We start from the raw sequence: 15,902 nt of genomic DNA on the forward strand, positions 1-15,902 counted from the left end.
CCTGCTCATGGAGACTTGCCCTGGGATCTCTGGGGGTGGTCTCCTGATGTGTGGAAAGCCCTTATAGGTCCCAGCATGGAGGCATGGGACCCAAGGATTCCCTGGTGACCTGTCAACACAATGAAGCACAGGTCAGCCTCGGACTTGGAGCAGATCCCAGCATGGGGTACTGGGGATTCCCCACGTTTCATGCTGCCCTGCATCCCTGTGCCACCACACTTGATCTATGCCTCCACATGACAAGGGGAGTGTATCATCCACTTGGAGGCAGGACAGTGGGCAACATGTGTTGTTGAATAAAGTGGATCAGCTGTGGCCAGACACTTCCCACTGGAAAATACAAAAAAGGGGGACGCAGGAGGAAAAGTGGACAGCTTGTTTATTTCCCATCTTATGAGTGCATCTGGAAACAGGCATTCACATGTATAGGTATGTACAAATCTGAATTAAGTGCAACAGATGTACCAACCACGCAGGCTACAAAACAGTGCAGAAAGCTGCATTATTAGGAGAGTGCTGCAAATAAAAAGCTTACTGTATGCAGGTGGAGAAAAAGAACAAGAAAAGTTAGTGGATCCAAGTAAATGGGACAAAAGCAGCCAACTTTTTTTAAACAGAAAATTGTCATTGCTAAAGCCACAAGGGTTTTCTATCACAGTTTGTGTTGAGGGAAGTGGATAGGAGATGTGAAAAGGATTAAATGTAATGTGAGCTGTTAATCCTGCAGCAGGGAGGGGGTTGCAAGCTATGAATCCTTGTGTGGGTAGAAAAGCCAAGGCAAGAAAGGAGAATTCTTATGCTCCTCATCAGCCTGAAGCTGTGCAGCTCTTAATACAGAAAAACACAAGTGAAATTTAATTTTTGCTTAGAAATGTGCGTGACCATGCTGTAGGCACCAAGCACCTTTAAAAATGGAATTTATACACGATGCTTCTGGAGAAAGTGCTTGGAAATGCCGAGTCATGCTTTCTGGTTCTCCCCAAGGGATGTGTTTTGGTTCAGCTTGGAGTGAAATAGTGAATTAATGGGATTGCAAGATGCTGTGGCTGAAAAGAAAGGCATGGATTTTTTTGACTCAGCTGCTTAGGGAGGTTGATTCTTCCTCCTGCTCCAAACAAGGCAAATCAAGCATTGCATTTCCAAATGGACCCAAAGTACACCGAAGCCCTTGATGTATTTTCAAATTAGTCTGTCAGCAACCTCAGACAGTCATTCTGTAATACATTCCTTACGTAAGCACCTGATTCTGCAGCCCTGCTTAAATTGTAAAGTTGTTGGGCTTTACCTCCCTTGTATTGGGCTTGTAGCGCACACAGTATAATTTAAACACAAATTGTGGCTGCTAGCTAGCCCAACAGGACAAAATAGTATAATGTCAGGTCACATTAACTTCAAGTGAACAAATGGTGAAACAGGCCATATCCGACAGTCCCGAGATGTTTTAAAGCAGGAATGTGAACAGAGTACCATCCTTCAAAAAAATCATTCCACTCCCACTTGCTTAGTCCAAGTACTTAATGCAGGGGTGGGCAAAATGCGGCCCATGGGCCAGATGCTGCCCGCCAGGCTGTTCTATCTGGCCCGTAGGGCCCCTAAAAAAATGTAGAAAATGAATAGTTATCTGCCCCTGGCTGCCTGTTGTGCAGCCCTCGATGGCTTGCCAAAACTCAGTAAGTGGCCCTCCGCCTGAAATAATTGCCTGCCCCTGAGTTAACATAAAGCAATAATTCTTATTACCAGCTGCATGGCTCAGCTTGCTATGAAAAAGAGAAAATACAAGCAGTTACAGCAGTATAGTAGGAAAAAAAAAAAATATTGCCCCCCAACACATGATGGGTTTAGATGTGCTTCAGAGCTCACCTGAGCAGTGCTAGGGCTTCAGGGAGCAAAGCCTCGGGGGTTGGCGTGGAATACTACACCAAGCCCCAGATTCTGGCCTGTGCTTCATTCAGAGCCCTGGCAGTGTCTGAGCAGGGGTGACTGGGCCCAGCCCAAGTCTGGGGTTTTTGTTGTTGTGTTTGTTTTTTAATTTTGGGGCAGCCAAGACCATTGAGGCCCTAGCAGGTAAGAAGTCAGCAGCCCTGCAGATTTTGTGTAGTAGGTTTGGGGCTGTGAGGATGATGGTTGTAGGTAGAAAAGGGGACTTTGTGGCTGAGTGTGGCCTCTTTTTGCTGGGCCCAGGGCCGTCACGCAAGGCACATGAAATATTTTTGTGTGTAGCGTAGCATGGGATGTGAAGAGCATTAGGCCACTGAAGTTCTTGAGATCTTCAGAGGTGGGTCCTCCTGCTGGATCACAGGATTAAGGCCACAGGGCCAAGGGGCTCCTGTAATGAGCTAGGAACCAGAAGGTTGCGAGTTAAAGCCGTGGTGTGTGTCTGAGCTGCCCAGATGCAACCTTGTGGATTTGGGAGATTTGTTTTACCCCACAACATGTGCTAAGCTCGTTGGGCTTCAGAGTTCACCGGAGCAGTGCTAGAGGTCCCTGGGGCAAAGTCTCAGGGCTTGGCAACCCCTCTGGGGTTTCAGCATGCCATGCCAAGTCTCAGATTCTGAACTATGCTTCACTTGGAGCCCTGGCAGTGTCTCTGAGCCTAGGTGGCTGGGCCCAGCCTAAATCTGGTTTGGTTTTTTTTTTTCTTTTTTTAATTTTGGGGAAGCTGAGACCATTGAGGCCTTAGCAGGTAAGAAGCCAGTAGCCCTGCAGGCTATCATAGTACATTTGGGGCTAAGCAGGGTTGCTTTGGGGTTTCAGCATGCTTCTGTAATTTAAAAAAAAAAAATTCTTTTATTGAACTTGATACACTAGGAAAAAGGTCTCATTTGTTGAGAGACTGTATTATAGTCAGGATGATTACCTACTATGTATATAAATACTCACACATTGATCACTGTCCTTTTTTTTTGCTTTTCTTTAACATTGGTGGTGCAAATTCAGTAACTCCGACCCCAAAACCAGAGTCCAGGATAAGGGAAGGGGACACAGAACTCCCTCTGAGAATGTTGAATTACTGTTCCCTTTATATTCACCTATACTTGAATTGAATAATGTGGAAGAAAATTCCTATGCTTTAATTGTAGAAAACCAGTCTAGTTTGAATATGTGTATCTGAGAACACAATGATTCATCTATAAAGTAATAGTCTCATGACTAGAATAAAAAGGAATTATTATTGGATATAACCTAAGATGAAACAGTTAAAATTCCACTTGGATAGAACCAGTTTACACATGTGCTCATATATGAATGGCTCTATATACATGCTTGTACATGAAAGAAATCTTGAAGCAAGCTGAATTCTTATCTCAGTCATGCCAGTGTCAGTCCTGTAACTCTCGTGTGTGTACAGGATCTAAATCATGGCTCCATTTGATGGCACAGTTCCTGTCGTCTTGAATGTGGCTTGCATGGTACTGAGATCAGCCACTAATCTGCAGTGTCTCTTACAATGCTAGAGGTACAGCTGAAGAGGCAATATGAACATTTACCTGTAGACAACCAAACTGAACAATTGTAGAATACACAGTTAAGAACAGCACTTGACAGGATTGTCCTACTTTGGCCTCTATCAGGAAAAAAAAAGATGTCTGCAGAAGGTTTTCAACAAATGTGCAAGTGCTAATTATGTGTAAAACAAGTTCTGGAAGAAATGGTAATATTTCATCTATGTGCTTTTTCTGTTCTTTGGACTACTATGATGAGGGCAATGTCAGTGTGTCCCTTAAGTTTTGTTTTTCAAGATTCTTGAACTTTGTTAGACTGGTTTCTCTATCAGTTTAACCCCCATTAGCTCAGTGAAATTACTGCTGACTTATGCCAGTGAGAGTGAATCCAGCCTTTCCCTAAACTCATTGTCTGTACAAATTAAAACTGTGTCAGTACAGGGTAAAAAAGCTCCTCTCACCAAGTACTCCTAGACTCAGAAAAAATGATCATTTACATATCAACCTATTTGCTTCCTGGCCAATCAAAACAGACATGTTTGTGGTAAGGAAGAAGGGGTGCAGACACCCAGGATACATGGGACAAAGGAACAGCACCTACTGTCGTGCAGTGTCTCTGCAATACCCATCAGGTCTCTCTACCCCCCCACAAGTGGTGCAATTCAGTGCTCTAGTCACATGAACCTCTGTGAAGCAGAGCTGGTCCTAAAAAGATGACTCTATGTAAGAGATTAAACATGTTGCAGCAGCCGTGTGGTTCGCATTATGAAAAGTAGCAGATAAACTTAATTGCCCAAATGAAATGGCTTGTTACTGGACGGGGAGGAAAGGCAAATGATTTAAAATGTTAAGATGGAGGAAGCCCTTGCCCTGAGGGGAGCCTGTTACTAACCAGGCACCCATTTTCTAATATGGCTGAAGCAGTTTAAGATACCTCCTAGTTAGGACTGTGTTAGTCCATAGCTATTGCTATCTGTTCTGGGGAAGAGTACTAGTACCAGGAAATGGGGTGGGCACAAAATGACCCACAAAAAAGCAAGCATTGCAACCAAGAGAAGGGTATGGCTACAATGTTGTTAACTGAAATGTGAGAAGAGGGCCTAGACTGTTTGCTTTTGTACACCAATGAAAATTTTAACCACAGTTTAGGCATCTCGTTCCACAGACAAGCATCACTCCTCGTGACAGGCTGCAAGATGCAGTGAGTAGGTGCTGCATGTCTATTACATATGTTATACTCCGTTCATATATAGAGATAATCTTAGGCAGTTTTTACATCTTGACACTGCTTTCTGGTCTCATTCATTGCAGCAGTAAGAGGCAAATCAGAGTTGAAGAGCTCAAGTGTTCATTGCAAGTTATATAAATAAAAGGTAATTCTAGTTAAGGAAAACAGCCTTGAATGATGTGCTTGGTATAATATGCTCAGCCAGTGATGTTCTTGATTTTGGCTTAAGTTTAGCAGAGACTAGTTACAGGCTGTTACACTCGACACTGAAACCCATCCAGGCCCGTGGCAGGAATTTGAGAGATGGATGTTACTTTACACTACCATGCTTGGGCACAGCATTGCCAAGTAATCAGTCTATTTCTGTTCCCATTAGTCTCAGCAGATGTGCTATCCAAGAGATGCCAGCTTCCCACATGGCTGCTTATGCAGCAAGAACAAGCCTGCTATGATTGTGAAGAGGGAAAACAAGGACCACACAAATGGATACAGACATGTAAGACACACACACAGGCTGCAGGTTACTTTTACAAGTTTCTTTATGAAATTAAATGTAGCCCCTTGTGTGGGGAAAGATATAGTGCAAGAATGACTTTATACATGCTACTGAATTCAGATATCCCTGGATGACCAGACTTTGGTCAGCTACAGCATCAGCATACATTGGACCTCTGAGCTTTGCAGAGAGTTAGTGCTCACTCACAATAGCATCCTGTTGGAGTGAATGGATATCTTCTTTCCCACCTCACAGGACTTTCTCCTAAACTATGGAATTCAGTCAGTATGGCTTCTAACTCTTTCACTATTGTAAGGCATATCTTTTCTTTTACTAACCAAGGATTAAATGAATTCTTTTTGGCCACAGTTATCAAACCTGGATGCCTAAAGGTAGACTCCAAATCCCATGGTCAGGGTCTTCTAGAACTGACTTGTTTCTCTTCCCCCCACCTGTCCCCCCACAACATGTGAAAAGCCATGAACCCAGTGCCCAGCCATGAATTCTAACTTTAGGGAGCTAGGTTTGCAAGTGTTGGCCACCTTGTTTTTGTTAAAAAAGACAGACAAAACAGGCATCAAGTTAACATCTGACAAGACCAATTACAAACTTACAAAATACACAGTTTTGTTTTTACCATAAATAAAACACATTACAAACAATGAACATTTTCATTGGCCAGGAAATATGGCAGAGTGATGATGGAAAGAGTCTAAGGAGTATTAATTTAGGCACAATTTTTCCTAACATACATAACTCAAGAAAACCAGCTAGATTGTGAGATTCTTGTACTTTTACTCATGCTGTAAGTTGGTTGGCACCATTTAAGATACTATGGTACTTCATCAGTGTGCTGAACTAAGGGGGAAGTAAAAAGGTCACAGTGATACTCACTGCTGCCTTTTCTAAGTGCCAATAAAGGCTAATCAATTTGTTAAACATGTAGGGATATCACTTCCTTGATGAGAAACACTGGGGATGGTGGCAGTGGAAGAAAAGGTTTAATTTCCCCCAAAAGTGCATAACATCAGCAATAATGGAACTAGTGTTTTGGGCATGCTCAGTAGACACCAAGCAGGTAGATGTCCTACTGACCCAGCTGACATCTCTGCACGGAGAGCCGCACTGACTGAAAGTTAGTCTTTCTGGCAGTCGTCATACAGCAATTATGTTCCCAGCTGGAAGGAATGGTTCAAGATGCAAACGGACAGTAAGGGAAATCTGAGGATGAAACACACTTTGGGCTCCATGCTGTTGTGTTGTCTTGCTTGGGAGTTACAGAGCTGCTGGGTGCTATGCAAGGTCGGCTCACTTAAACTGGTACGAGCACAGTGTCCCATTTTGGAGCCATTGAGTTTAGTCAGTCTGCAAAATAAATAGGGAAGGAAGGAGCGTGCACCGTCCTCTGCAGACAAAGGATTGGAGGAGTCTGGGCTCAAGTATCCCAGAGCTGATGGATAAAGTGCTTTCTTGGAGGGGATTCAGGCACAGACGCGGGGCTGCCCTTCATTTCCGGAAGGGTGTCAGCCTGCTGATGTTCTGCCAGAAGTTTGAAGGCTTGCGCTTGGGCTCTGCCAACATGAAGACTTGCTGCTGGGGCAGGTTGGCCGGCAGGGTGGGGTGCTTCTGGCGCATCAGAAAGTCATAGTAGGGTCTGGTGACAGCTGTGCAGACAAGGAAACAGGCAAGGGCAAACATTAGGCTGGTGCAGTCCCAATCCCAGCTCCTACTCAGTCACCACTAGTGTTAACTAGATTTGTTCTGGTTGGATATTAGTATACCCTTTAAAACAGCCAGCAGCCACCCTTAAATGTAGACAGAACTCCAAAGCCATGACGGGTTTCTCTGCACAGCACTGCCTTGGGGGCACGTGTGCACACAAAGAAGCTGATATGGTAAACAGTTAATCAGCCCAATCTCTTAGCCTAAGAACACTTTCTACTTCCCCCTAAAAGCTACTTATCATTCCTCCACTACTTCTCTCTTCCTTCTATGCAAGTGACCACATAATTTCAAATTGCCTGGAGGACCCTGTTTCAAAGGAATGGTAGTCTCCAGTCAGAAGCCACTGAACAGTCCCCTGGGCAGTAGCTGCTAACTGTATTTAACCACCTTGAGCACTCTTGTGGGTTTCTGGAACATAAAGTAATGAGTAGATGCAAGCTACGTCTCATAGTCAAGGAAGGCTGGTTTCCACGCTTTCCTCAGCTTCATTAAGGACTGCAATCTCTTTAACCTATCTAGAGCTGCCAGTCTCCCACATCTCTGAGCCCACCATGTGGCCTACACAAGAGCTTCTGTTAGTGTAATTTGATTGACACTAATCACAATAGCAAAATGGGCTTATGCAGAAAAAAATTACATGCAATTGAAGGCAGCACTAAACTATGGTGCTGCAGCTCACTGCCATAGTTCAGGGACAGTTGCATGTGTGTCAGCAGGATCATTTTACATGTTGTCATTTACTCTCTCATTCTTCAGTGATGTGGAACCTGCTCCAGCAAAAATATTAGCTTGTCAAAGACAATCTGCAAAATTGTGTTTCCTGATTCAACTTAAAGCAATAGCACTCGATGTGGTAGGTTGTGAAAGTGAGTAACTGCTGCTGTTGGTATTTCTTCCTGTATGATCCCTAGACCTTGCTTTGCAAGTTCATTGGTAAAACATATCTTTAATTAATCCTTAATTATTTGCCTCTAAATAGTAACAGTAGGGAATTGGATCAAGATTGGGGAAGAATAAAATTTCACAGTTACTTAAACTACAATGGATGGCTTTAAGGCTTGGATCTCTTTGACATTGTGTTTAGTTAAGGACTTTTACTAGTAAAGGAGCTTGAGGCTACATCTTAGTAATTCAGGAGGAAAGAATACAAGTGTTATCTTTTACCACAGTCTAAAGGAATAACTGCTTGTAAAGTTTTTATGAACAAAAATGCTATTACAGAAAAGCTGAAATGCCTCAACAGTTGTGATGTAATTCAGACTGTCTGGTAGTCGGCCATGTAGGTGTTCAGCAGCAAATCTGAATTAATTTATATCTGGGTGCCAGTAAAATTTTTGATTTTACAAACAGTTTACTTGCTGATAAACTGATGGAGCTGCATATTTTACTCTATTTCAATCCAATTTTATTGTAATTTCCTGTCAGTCTGGATTTATGGAAATGAGAAACTGTTGTTGAAAAAGCAATTACCTATTCATTTGCCTCTCTGCTTATCAAATGACTAATGTGACACTGCCATTAAGTATTATAAACCTTCCTACTGAGAGAAGATGGGCTTCCAAGCTATGGCATAAGAAATAACCAGAACCAGTCTCCTGAATGGTGGCAAGCAGTAGGCCTGACCAGCTCAAACCCTGTGTGCTGCCTTTTCAGAAGCACTGAAATACTTGGGGTAGGGGGGAAACCAAACAGATCCAAACTCACCCTTGGGCTTCCCACTGTGGTGGTGTTTGCTGGCATTCAACATTGCCTGCTTCTTCTGCACTTCTGTGATCGAAAAACCTTTAAAATAAGGCACTTGCATCACTTCAGGCTCATATGATTTTTCTTGGATAAGCATATATTAAAAGGGCAAAATCTCGGGACGCACAAGTATCACTGGCTCTGATTGTGCTTCAGCGGCATAGCTTAGTGGAGGGCAGGGGCTTCTTCCAGTGCACCGGGTACACAAGGAAGATGACTAGGCTAGTTGTGTCTGCTGCACCCCACTCCCTGCATCCTGGATGAATACAGTTCACAAACTGCCAGCAGGCTGTGGTGGTGTCAGTGCATTGGCCCTCCATAGGAGCCACATAAACAGGGTTGACACAATCCAGCCCCAGTCACATAAGGCTAAGTTTAGATGGGTTTGGCTCACAGAAAAGAGAGGGTCATACAAGAACCTGGCTAGAACCTGAGCTGTGCATGCTGAGAGAGCGACACGTCTGTCTCTACCGCTGTACTTTGCAGAAGGATATATAATATGCATAATGTACTGACTACTTAATTGTTCAAGAAGGCCTAGCAAAGATTTCTACAGCTCCCTGAGATCTCATTTCAGAATTTGCTCTCTCTGCTATGTTTTTCTTGGTACCCAATGAGAGGAAAAGGAAAACACCATCATGCATAATATATGAAGCAACAGCCCAGGGATGGGATTGAGGGGCTCATTTATTGCATTGGCATATATTTCAGTTTAAAATGGCATGGGGCTATGTTAGGCACCAGCTGGTCTTCCCGTACCAGTTTCCTGGTCGAGCTGAACCTGTTTCCTTTCGTTCTCAAATGCTTTGAGCCAGCGCTGCTTCTGTTCTGGCTTTTTTGCACAGAATAAGTGGACTTCCTCTGTGGTCTTATAGTGCAGCTTGAATGCATTTTTAACACTGATGTTGAAGTCCTTGTCCTTCCCATCCTCCACATCTACTATTTCCATGTCGTCCATGTTGATCCGACTCTTGTAATATAAGATGTCACGGCGCAGGAGGTCCTGTGAGAGATCACATGACAGCATGCTCAAGTTTCTGTTGCAGTTGAGGGTGTTCCGCCCCCGCCCCCCCCCTTCACTTTCTGGTGTTACTTTGCTAAAGACCATGACTACCTTATAAAGAAAAACCAAACATCTCAATTTGAACTGTTGCTCAAAACTGCATGAGGTTTTTTCCATTCTGTTTCTTATGCTGGTTACAGTCTTACAGGAAATGGATGGGCAACAATTCAGTTTCTTTTGTTAGTTGCATGTGTATCTAAGCAGGACTAGCCTGAGAAACCTTAAAGTGGCATGATGATATCCTACTAAAACTGCCAGCTACACCAAAGCCTCTGTGAACATAAGCCTTTTCCAATTATGCATGAAAACTGGACTAGAAATTCATCCCTCTCTTCAAATTCAGAGTAAAAAGAGACGGTCACAGCTCTAGCTGAGCCTAATGGGCACTGAGCTACTGTGAAGCCCCCAAAATTCATGATGGGATCTTTCAACTAATGATACTAATAAAATGTAAAGTCAGTGCTAGTGTCAGATATGATGCCCTCATTGTTTCTGAGTGACTAAAATGTTAGCATAAGCAGTGCTTCAGACATGAATAAGTACTCCTGAATTTCCACTTACTGGGCCACAATTGTGTGATGTGACCATCACACAGGTGAATCTGTGATCATTGCATTTTTTAATGAACACAAATGGCCAGGTAAAACCCTGCCTACAGCCTTTGACCTTCATGTTCAGGGGGACTGGACTTTTGACCTAACCTGAGGGCATTCAAAAACTTTGAATATCAGGCCCAGAGACCAGTCCTTAAAACCATGAAAGAATGTGTGAGAGAAACTGGTGCCTGACCCATATCATTAATGCCGCTCTCCCCAGGCATGTCAAAAAACTGCAGATCTGATCTTTAAATGCTGCATGGCCAATGGAAAGTGTCAAAAGCTAGAAACCAAAGCTTGCTTTTTTGTTCCAGCTTCATTTACTGCCTGGTTTAAAAGCTGTACAAGATTTGCATATCTACATTGTGCATTCATGTGCCATAGCTACTGCACATTAAGTTTAGTATGTCTAATATGAGGTACTAATTAAATGCACAGTAGCTGGCACTACAGGCAACTGGTGCCTCCTGAGTGGGGGGGGGGCACATTCCCCACCCCCCAGCGATCAGTCTGTGACTTATCGCGCTGACTGGGGGTGGGGGGGAGGGAGGCCCCCTGCAGCCGATCTCACTCACCAAAAAGTGGCCTCAGGACTTCCGTAAGTGGCTGCAGCCACTTCTGCTGGCAGCCCTGCTCCGCACTCATGCACCACCTGGGAGTGCGGCTGCATCACCTGGCAGCCCTGCTCCCTGGCTGGCACTCGCAGGAGGGGCACTAGTGCTCCTGCCTGCCCCCCCTGCCCGTTGCTTAAGCGGTGAGCGTGGCCATCAGGGGGTGCACCAGCATGCTCAGGGGGTGCACGTACACCCCCGTGCACTCCCTACGCATTGCCACTGGCTGACCCTACTGCACAGTAGCAAAGGTGCATGGTCTTTTCATGATGTTTAATGTGCAGTAGACTAATTCTACTGCATATTAGTGTGGCTTTTGCTGTGATAGGCTAATGTGCAGTAGAATTAGTCTACTGCTTATTAAGTGTCTCATGCAGACATGCCCACATTGACTTTACTGGGTTTGGGCTCTAGCCCCCTAAAAGGAAGCCAAACAGATGATCACTTGAGGCATTGTGAGCTTTCCCACTATTTGAATAGGTTACCCTAATGGGCTTGCGATAACACAGGAGTTATTTCTGTTTTGTATATGAAAATAGTGAAGCCTAATTCAGTGCCATGAAGGTTATATACCCAGTCAAAGCCTCATTTGTCCCCTGAATATCGTTTTATTAAACTGCTCACAAAATCCTGCTGATGATATCTGTATGTGGGATAAAAAAAGAGGGTGGTGATGCTGGTGCATTTGGTTTTTATACAGGTAAACCCCACTCATTAATTTTTCATGAAACAGTACACGGCTTCCTTGGGCGCTGCAGATTTATCCTGAACACAGTATTCAACCTACTGCCCACCATCAAGTGCACAGGTACACCAAGATCTCAGGAGAAAATTGCAGTGTCTGCATCCAGGCCTCTCCCATGTCTTAGACACATGCACACACCCACCCATCCTAGCAGCCTGAATTGTGATGCTAAAGAAATGCCATCGGCAGGGAATGGTAGGAAGCAAAATTAAACTGAGACACATGATTTGCCCCTTGCTGAGCTGGTCAGCAGGTGCTTGCTGCTCAGCTCACTTTTTTACAGCAGACAAGCTGGTGATCAAAGAGGAAGAACATTCGCTGTTGGCTCTTGGCTTGAGGCTGGGAAATCTTGGTTAATTCTCCAGAATAGATGAGTTCTGAGCTTCTGACCAGGACATCTTCCCCCTGCAGCACAGAGAGGATGTCAGTTCACCCCAAAACCAGAAAAGAAGAAACACGAGGTGGCTCGACATCAGTGCTGGGTTTAGCTGTTTAAGTGGTAAGGGCTTAAGCTGCTGTGGACTATGGGTAACCAGATACATCCCTTCTCTGTGAAAAGGCCTGGAGTAGAAAAGGTGAGGGACTCTTACTACTCCACAGCACCGGAGAGTCATCCCTCTATAACAGAGGGAGGGATTTTGGTTTTTCTTGTGCACAAGGAAGGTACATTTGGCTGGGCAGGGGTGGAAAAAGAGAAGATTCTGTACTAGATTCAGCATCAGGATCTGCTCCCAGCAGTTAATATGATCCTGGTTCTCTGCCCACAAAGCAGCCACCTCAGTTAATATCAGCTGAACATCTGGCCCAATATTATCAGGACAATTTACTGAATAATAACTTGCTCAACTCTAGAAAAAACAATCTGTTTTGTTCATTAAAAATGTGTGTTTGATTAGTCTATCTGAGCACACAGGGGACATTCAGCTTCCATCCTTATCTCTTGGAAAATGAGTCCCACAAAGCTACAGTCTAAAAGCTGTGGATAGCAAATCTGCCTTCCTTGAGAATCATTACAAACTGTTCAGATAAGACATGGGGTTCCTGCCCTTTCAGCAGCGTGCGCCAATTTCAAACTGCAAGGAACAAGGAAGTCAGGAAGACAAAATCTAGGACAACATACCAGAGGCAGTAACACAGCAGTAGGCAAAGTCCAACCCATGGGCCGGATCCAGCTGGCAGTGAACTCCATTTCCCAGCAGCACCTGCCCATGTGGCTGGGGCCAGTTTCCATGGAGACCCCAGCAGCAGCTGTGCTGTGATAGCAGGGGGCTGGGGTTTCCACAGAGTCGGGCCCCAGCAGGGATGGCAGGATGGGGAGCTGCTCTGGTGCTGGGCTGGGATCGTGCAGCGGCGACAGCATGGTCTGGAGCCAGGGCAGAGCTGCGATCCACTGCCTGCATGCCCCTGCCTGGAGCATGCAGGCTGCAGATCACAGCTCTACCCTGGCTCTGGACCATGCAAGAGCCCAGCCCAGCCCAGCCCTAGAGCAGCTCCCCACCTTGCCACTGCTTCTGGGGCCAGGCTCCATGGAAAGCCCAGCCCTGCACTATCACAGCATGGCTGCTGCTGGAGGCTCTCCATGGAAACCAGCAGCAGCCCTGTGGGCAGGGGCTGATAGGAAATGCAGTCCACTGCTGGTGGGATCCACCATTTTGCCCACCCCTGCAGTAGAGGGATGTCTGGCCAGTTTAGGTCTGCCAGTCACACTCTAGCTGACTGTGGAGGTGTCTCTACTTAAGTTTTAGATCCTGCAGCACCTAAGTGCCTTGCCCCAGTAGGATGATCCGATTGGTAAATTGAGCTGCCTTGAATATAGACAGTGACTGGGGAGACCTAAGTGCCCAAAGGTGGTCCAGACTGGGAGGCATCTATACCTTCCCACTGGCTGTATAGAAAACGTGTGTGTGTGGGGAGGGACACTAACCCTGCTGATTTAGGTTGTCCCTTCCATCAGGAGGGGTCTAGCGTCTAGATACTGCAATGCCCAAGGTGTAGCATCTCAGAGGTGAATGAGGCTCTGGCCCCTGATCAGACCCCTTTGGAGCATGTTCAGTAACCCAAATCCCAGCACAGGTGCCCAAGGATCTTTTCAGCCCAACCAGGAGGCATCCAGTGAATCTAGACACACAATTTTTGTAGCCATTTAGCACAGCCCATTTGGATCCCTCTTTATCACGTAAATCCCCACCAAGTTCTGCTTAAGCATCTATGTGGGCAAAAAGCATTTGCCCCAAGGTGACTGCATGGGAAACGAACGGCACCATATGTGGTGGTGACAGTTTGTAGTGTAAAGGAAAGAACCACTCTACATAGTGTCAGTCCCTTCAAGGTGCCCTTTACCTCCCAGTCCTCTATGGAACTCTGCCACTGGGCAATTTTGTCTATGTTCTCCAGCCGCCTCTTTCTTTCGTTGATGAGCCGAGCAACGTTCTTCATAGCATTTAAGGCAGCTTCAACATCTTTAAAATCCCTAGTGGGAAAGAAAGCCCATGAGGACAGGCAGAGTGAATAGAGCAGATGCCAAAAAATGCTGGCTCTGTTCCAAGAGACAACAGGATAGTGAATAAGGCATAGGGCTCAAAGCCAGGAAGTTGGGGTTAATGTGTCATTTTTTTTTCCCCTATTTTGGAAGCATACTGAAACCATCAGCTGTGCAGCTCTGTGGACATGAGCAGAGATTCAAAGGAGATGAGTTCTTGGAACCCCCAGGCCCTACTCGGAATACCGAGCATTTTAAAACCTGATGCAAGTATTTGTTGCTGTTACAGTCTGTTTCCTTTTGAGATTTGCATGCACCATTTTGCCCATCACAAAAGCATTGTTAAAGGCAAATTCTCTTGCTAGCAAATGTCAAAGAATTAACCAATATCAGGAAAGGGCCAGGAGGGTTCAGAAATGACTGGTTCCCTTTCATCATCTAGCTGGATGTAGGTCAGACTGTGACCTGTCCATGTACACACCATGTGTTCCCATGTGTTCCCCTCTACAGTGGAGCCCTGGTGCTGAGGCACGCAGACGGGGCAGCAGGCAGCCCAGGGCTCCCTGCTTCCCCATCTTGAGGCACCTTGTCTTTGCATTTGTCCCAGTGCATGCCACTTTGGTGTGGTTTGTGACACTTTTTTCAGGTTTTTGTTTGTTTGTTTGTTTGTTTTTTTGCTACCAAGAAATCCCAATAGCCAATTTTGCCCTGGCATGCAGCACCAGGCATGGATTAATGTATATGCATTCACTTGACTCAGATCCAGATTTTCATGGTTATCTGTGCAACCAGTTATTTTAGTTGCTTTATACAGGAATATGTTTCTTTAAGGAACCCTGAGATTCTTTAATAAGGCAGTCAATTGATGGCTGCTCTGGGGATTTAAACAGAATCAATTAAAACTGTAAATGGGATCTCTTTAGGAATACCAGCCCGAAGTCTGCCAGTCCTCAGTGTGACCCTGGTCTACTAGAAGTTCTCCACTGTTTAAGGGCCCAATGCTCAATCATCAACACAGCCCTATTGAAAATAATGGGAAAACTGTTTCACATTGTCTGAGGATCAAGCCCCAAAGAGCCAGACAGGGCAACAGGTATCAGACACCCATCTCCATAAAACTGTCATCAAAGCCATGGAACAGATGTGTGCTTGTGTCCCAGGAATGGGTATAAAGGCTGTGGGTTGGCTGTGCAGGGAGGGCTAGGCAGCTGTGCATCATCTTGGTGTTGTGCAGGAAAATTCTGCAATGCCCCTCAATTTACTGGGGCTGGTAGCAGTGACACGGGACTAGGCCATGCGCTTGCAGATGCACTTGCCTGGGCCAAGACCTTAGGACCAAGCAAAGGCCTGGACCAAGCAAAGGTCTCGTAGAGTTTGTGTCTCCTTGTAGGAGTAGCTTTGCAGACACCTGGGCTCTTTCTGGCTGAAGCCTCCATCTCTTGGGCATGGTAATTTCAGATGCAACACTTCTAGTTTCAAGGCTATTTTCAAGCTTGCCAGAAAACCCACCTTTTATGTAGGGTAGGAACTACAGTGATCTGCATTATGCTCCAACGTAGCCAAAAAGCAAAGGCAGATGCATTCTTATGCCCAATCAGATGTGCTGATACTACTCTTAAGAGCCGGATAAGGAAGCAAAGACAATGCATTAAATGAGGATGGAAGAAAGAGAGTTGGGGGGGATGGGGCATGATTTCAGATCAGTCAGACAGACAGGGGAAGCTGACATCCATCTAATGGAAAAGGACAAATCTAGTAAGGAAAAAAATTTCA

At 45.2% G+C, this 15,902-nt stretch overlaps 1 protein-coding gene across 1 annotated transcript in view; it reads right to left on the minus strand.

Moving 5' to 3' along the window:
• Nucleotides 1-362: 362 nt before the first annotated feature.
• ARHGEF4 (Rho guanine nucleotide exchange factor 4) overlaps nt 363-15,902 on the minus strand; it is a 386,988-nt gene continuing 371,448 nt past the window's right edge. The window contains exons 12-16 of the mRNA XM_014599122.3: nt 13,991-14,120; nt 11,924-12,055; nt 9,395-9,638; nt 8,597-8,674; nt 363-6,831 (exon numbers count right to left, since the gene is read on the minus strand). Coding sequence (XP_014454608.3) covers nt 6,674-6,831; nt 8,597-8,674; nt 9,395-9,638; nt 11,924-12,055; nt 13,991-14,120 — 742 coding nt within the window. The 3' untranslated portion in view covers nt 363-6,673. The remainder of the gene's footprint in view (nt 6,832-8,596; nt 8,675-9,394; nt 9,639-11,923; nt 12,056-13,990; nt 14,121-15,902) is intronic.

This window comes from Alligator mississippiensis, chromosome 7 (genome assembly GCF_030867095.1).
Source record: "Alligator mississippiensis isolate rAllMis1 chromosome 7, rAllMis1, whole genome shotgun sequence".
Lineage (NCBI taxonomy): Eukaryota > Metazoa > Chordata > Crocodylia > Alligatoridae > Alligator > Alligator mississippiensis.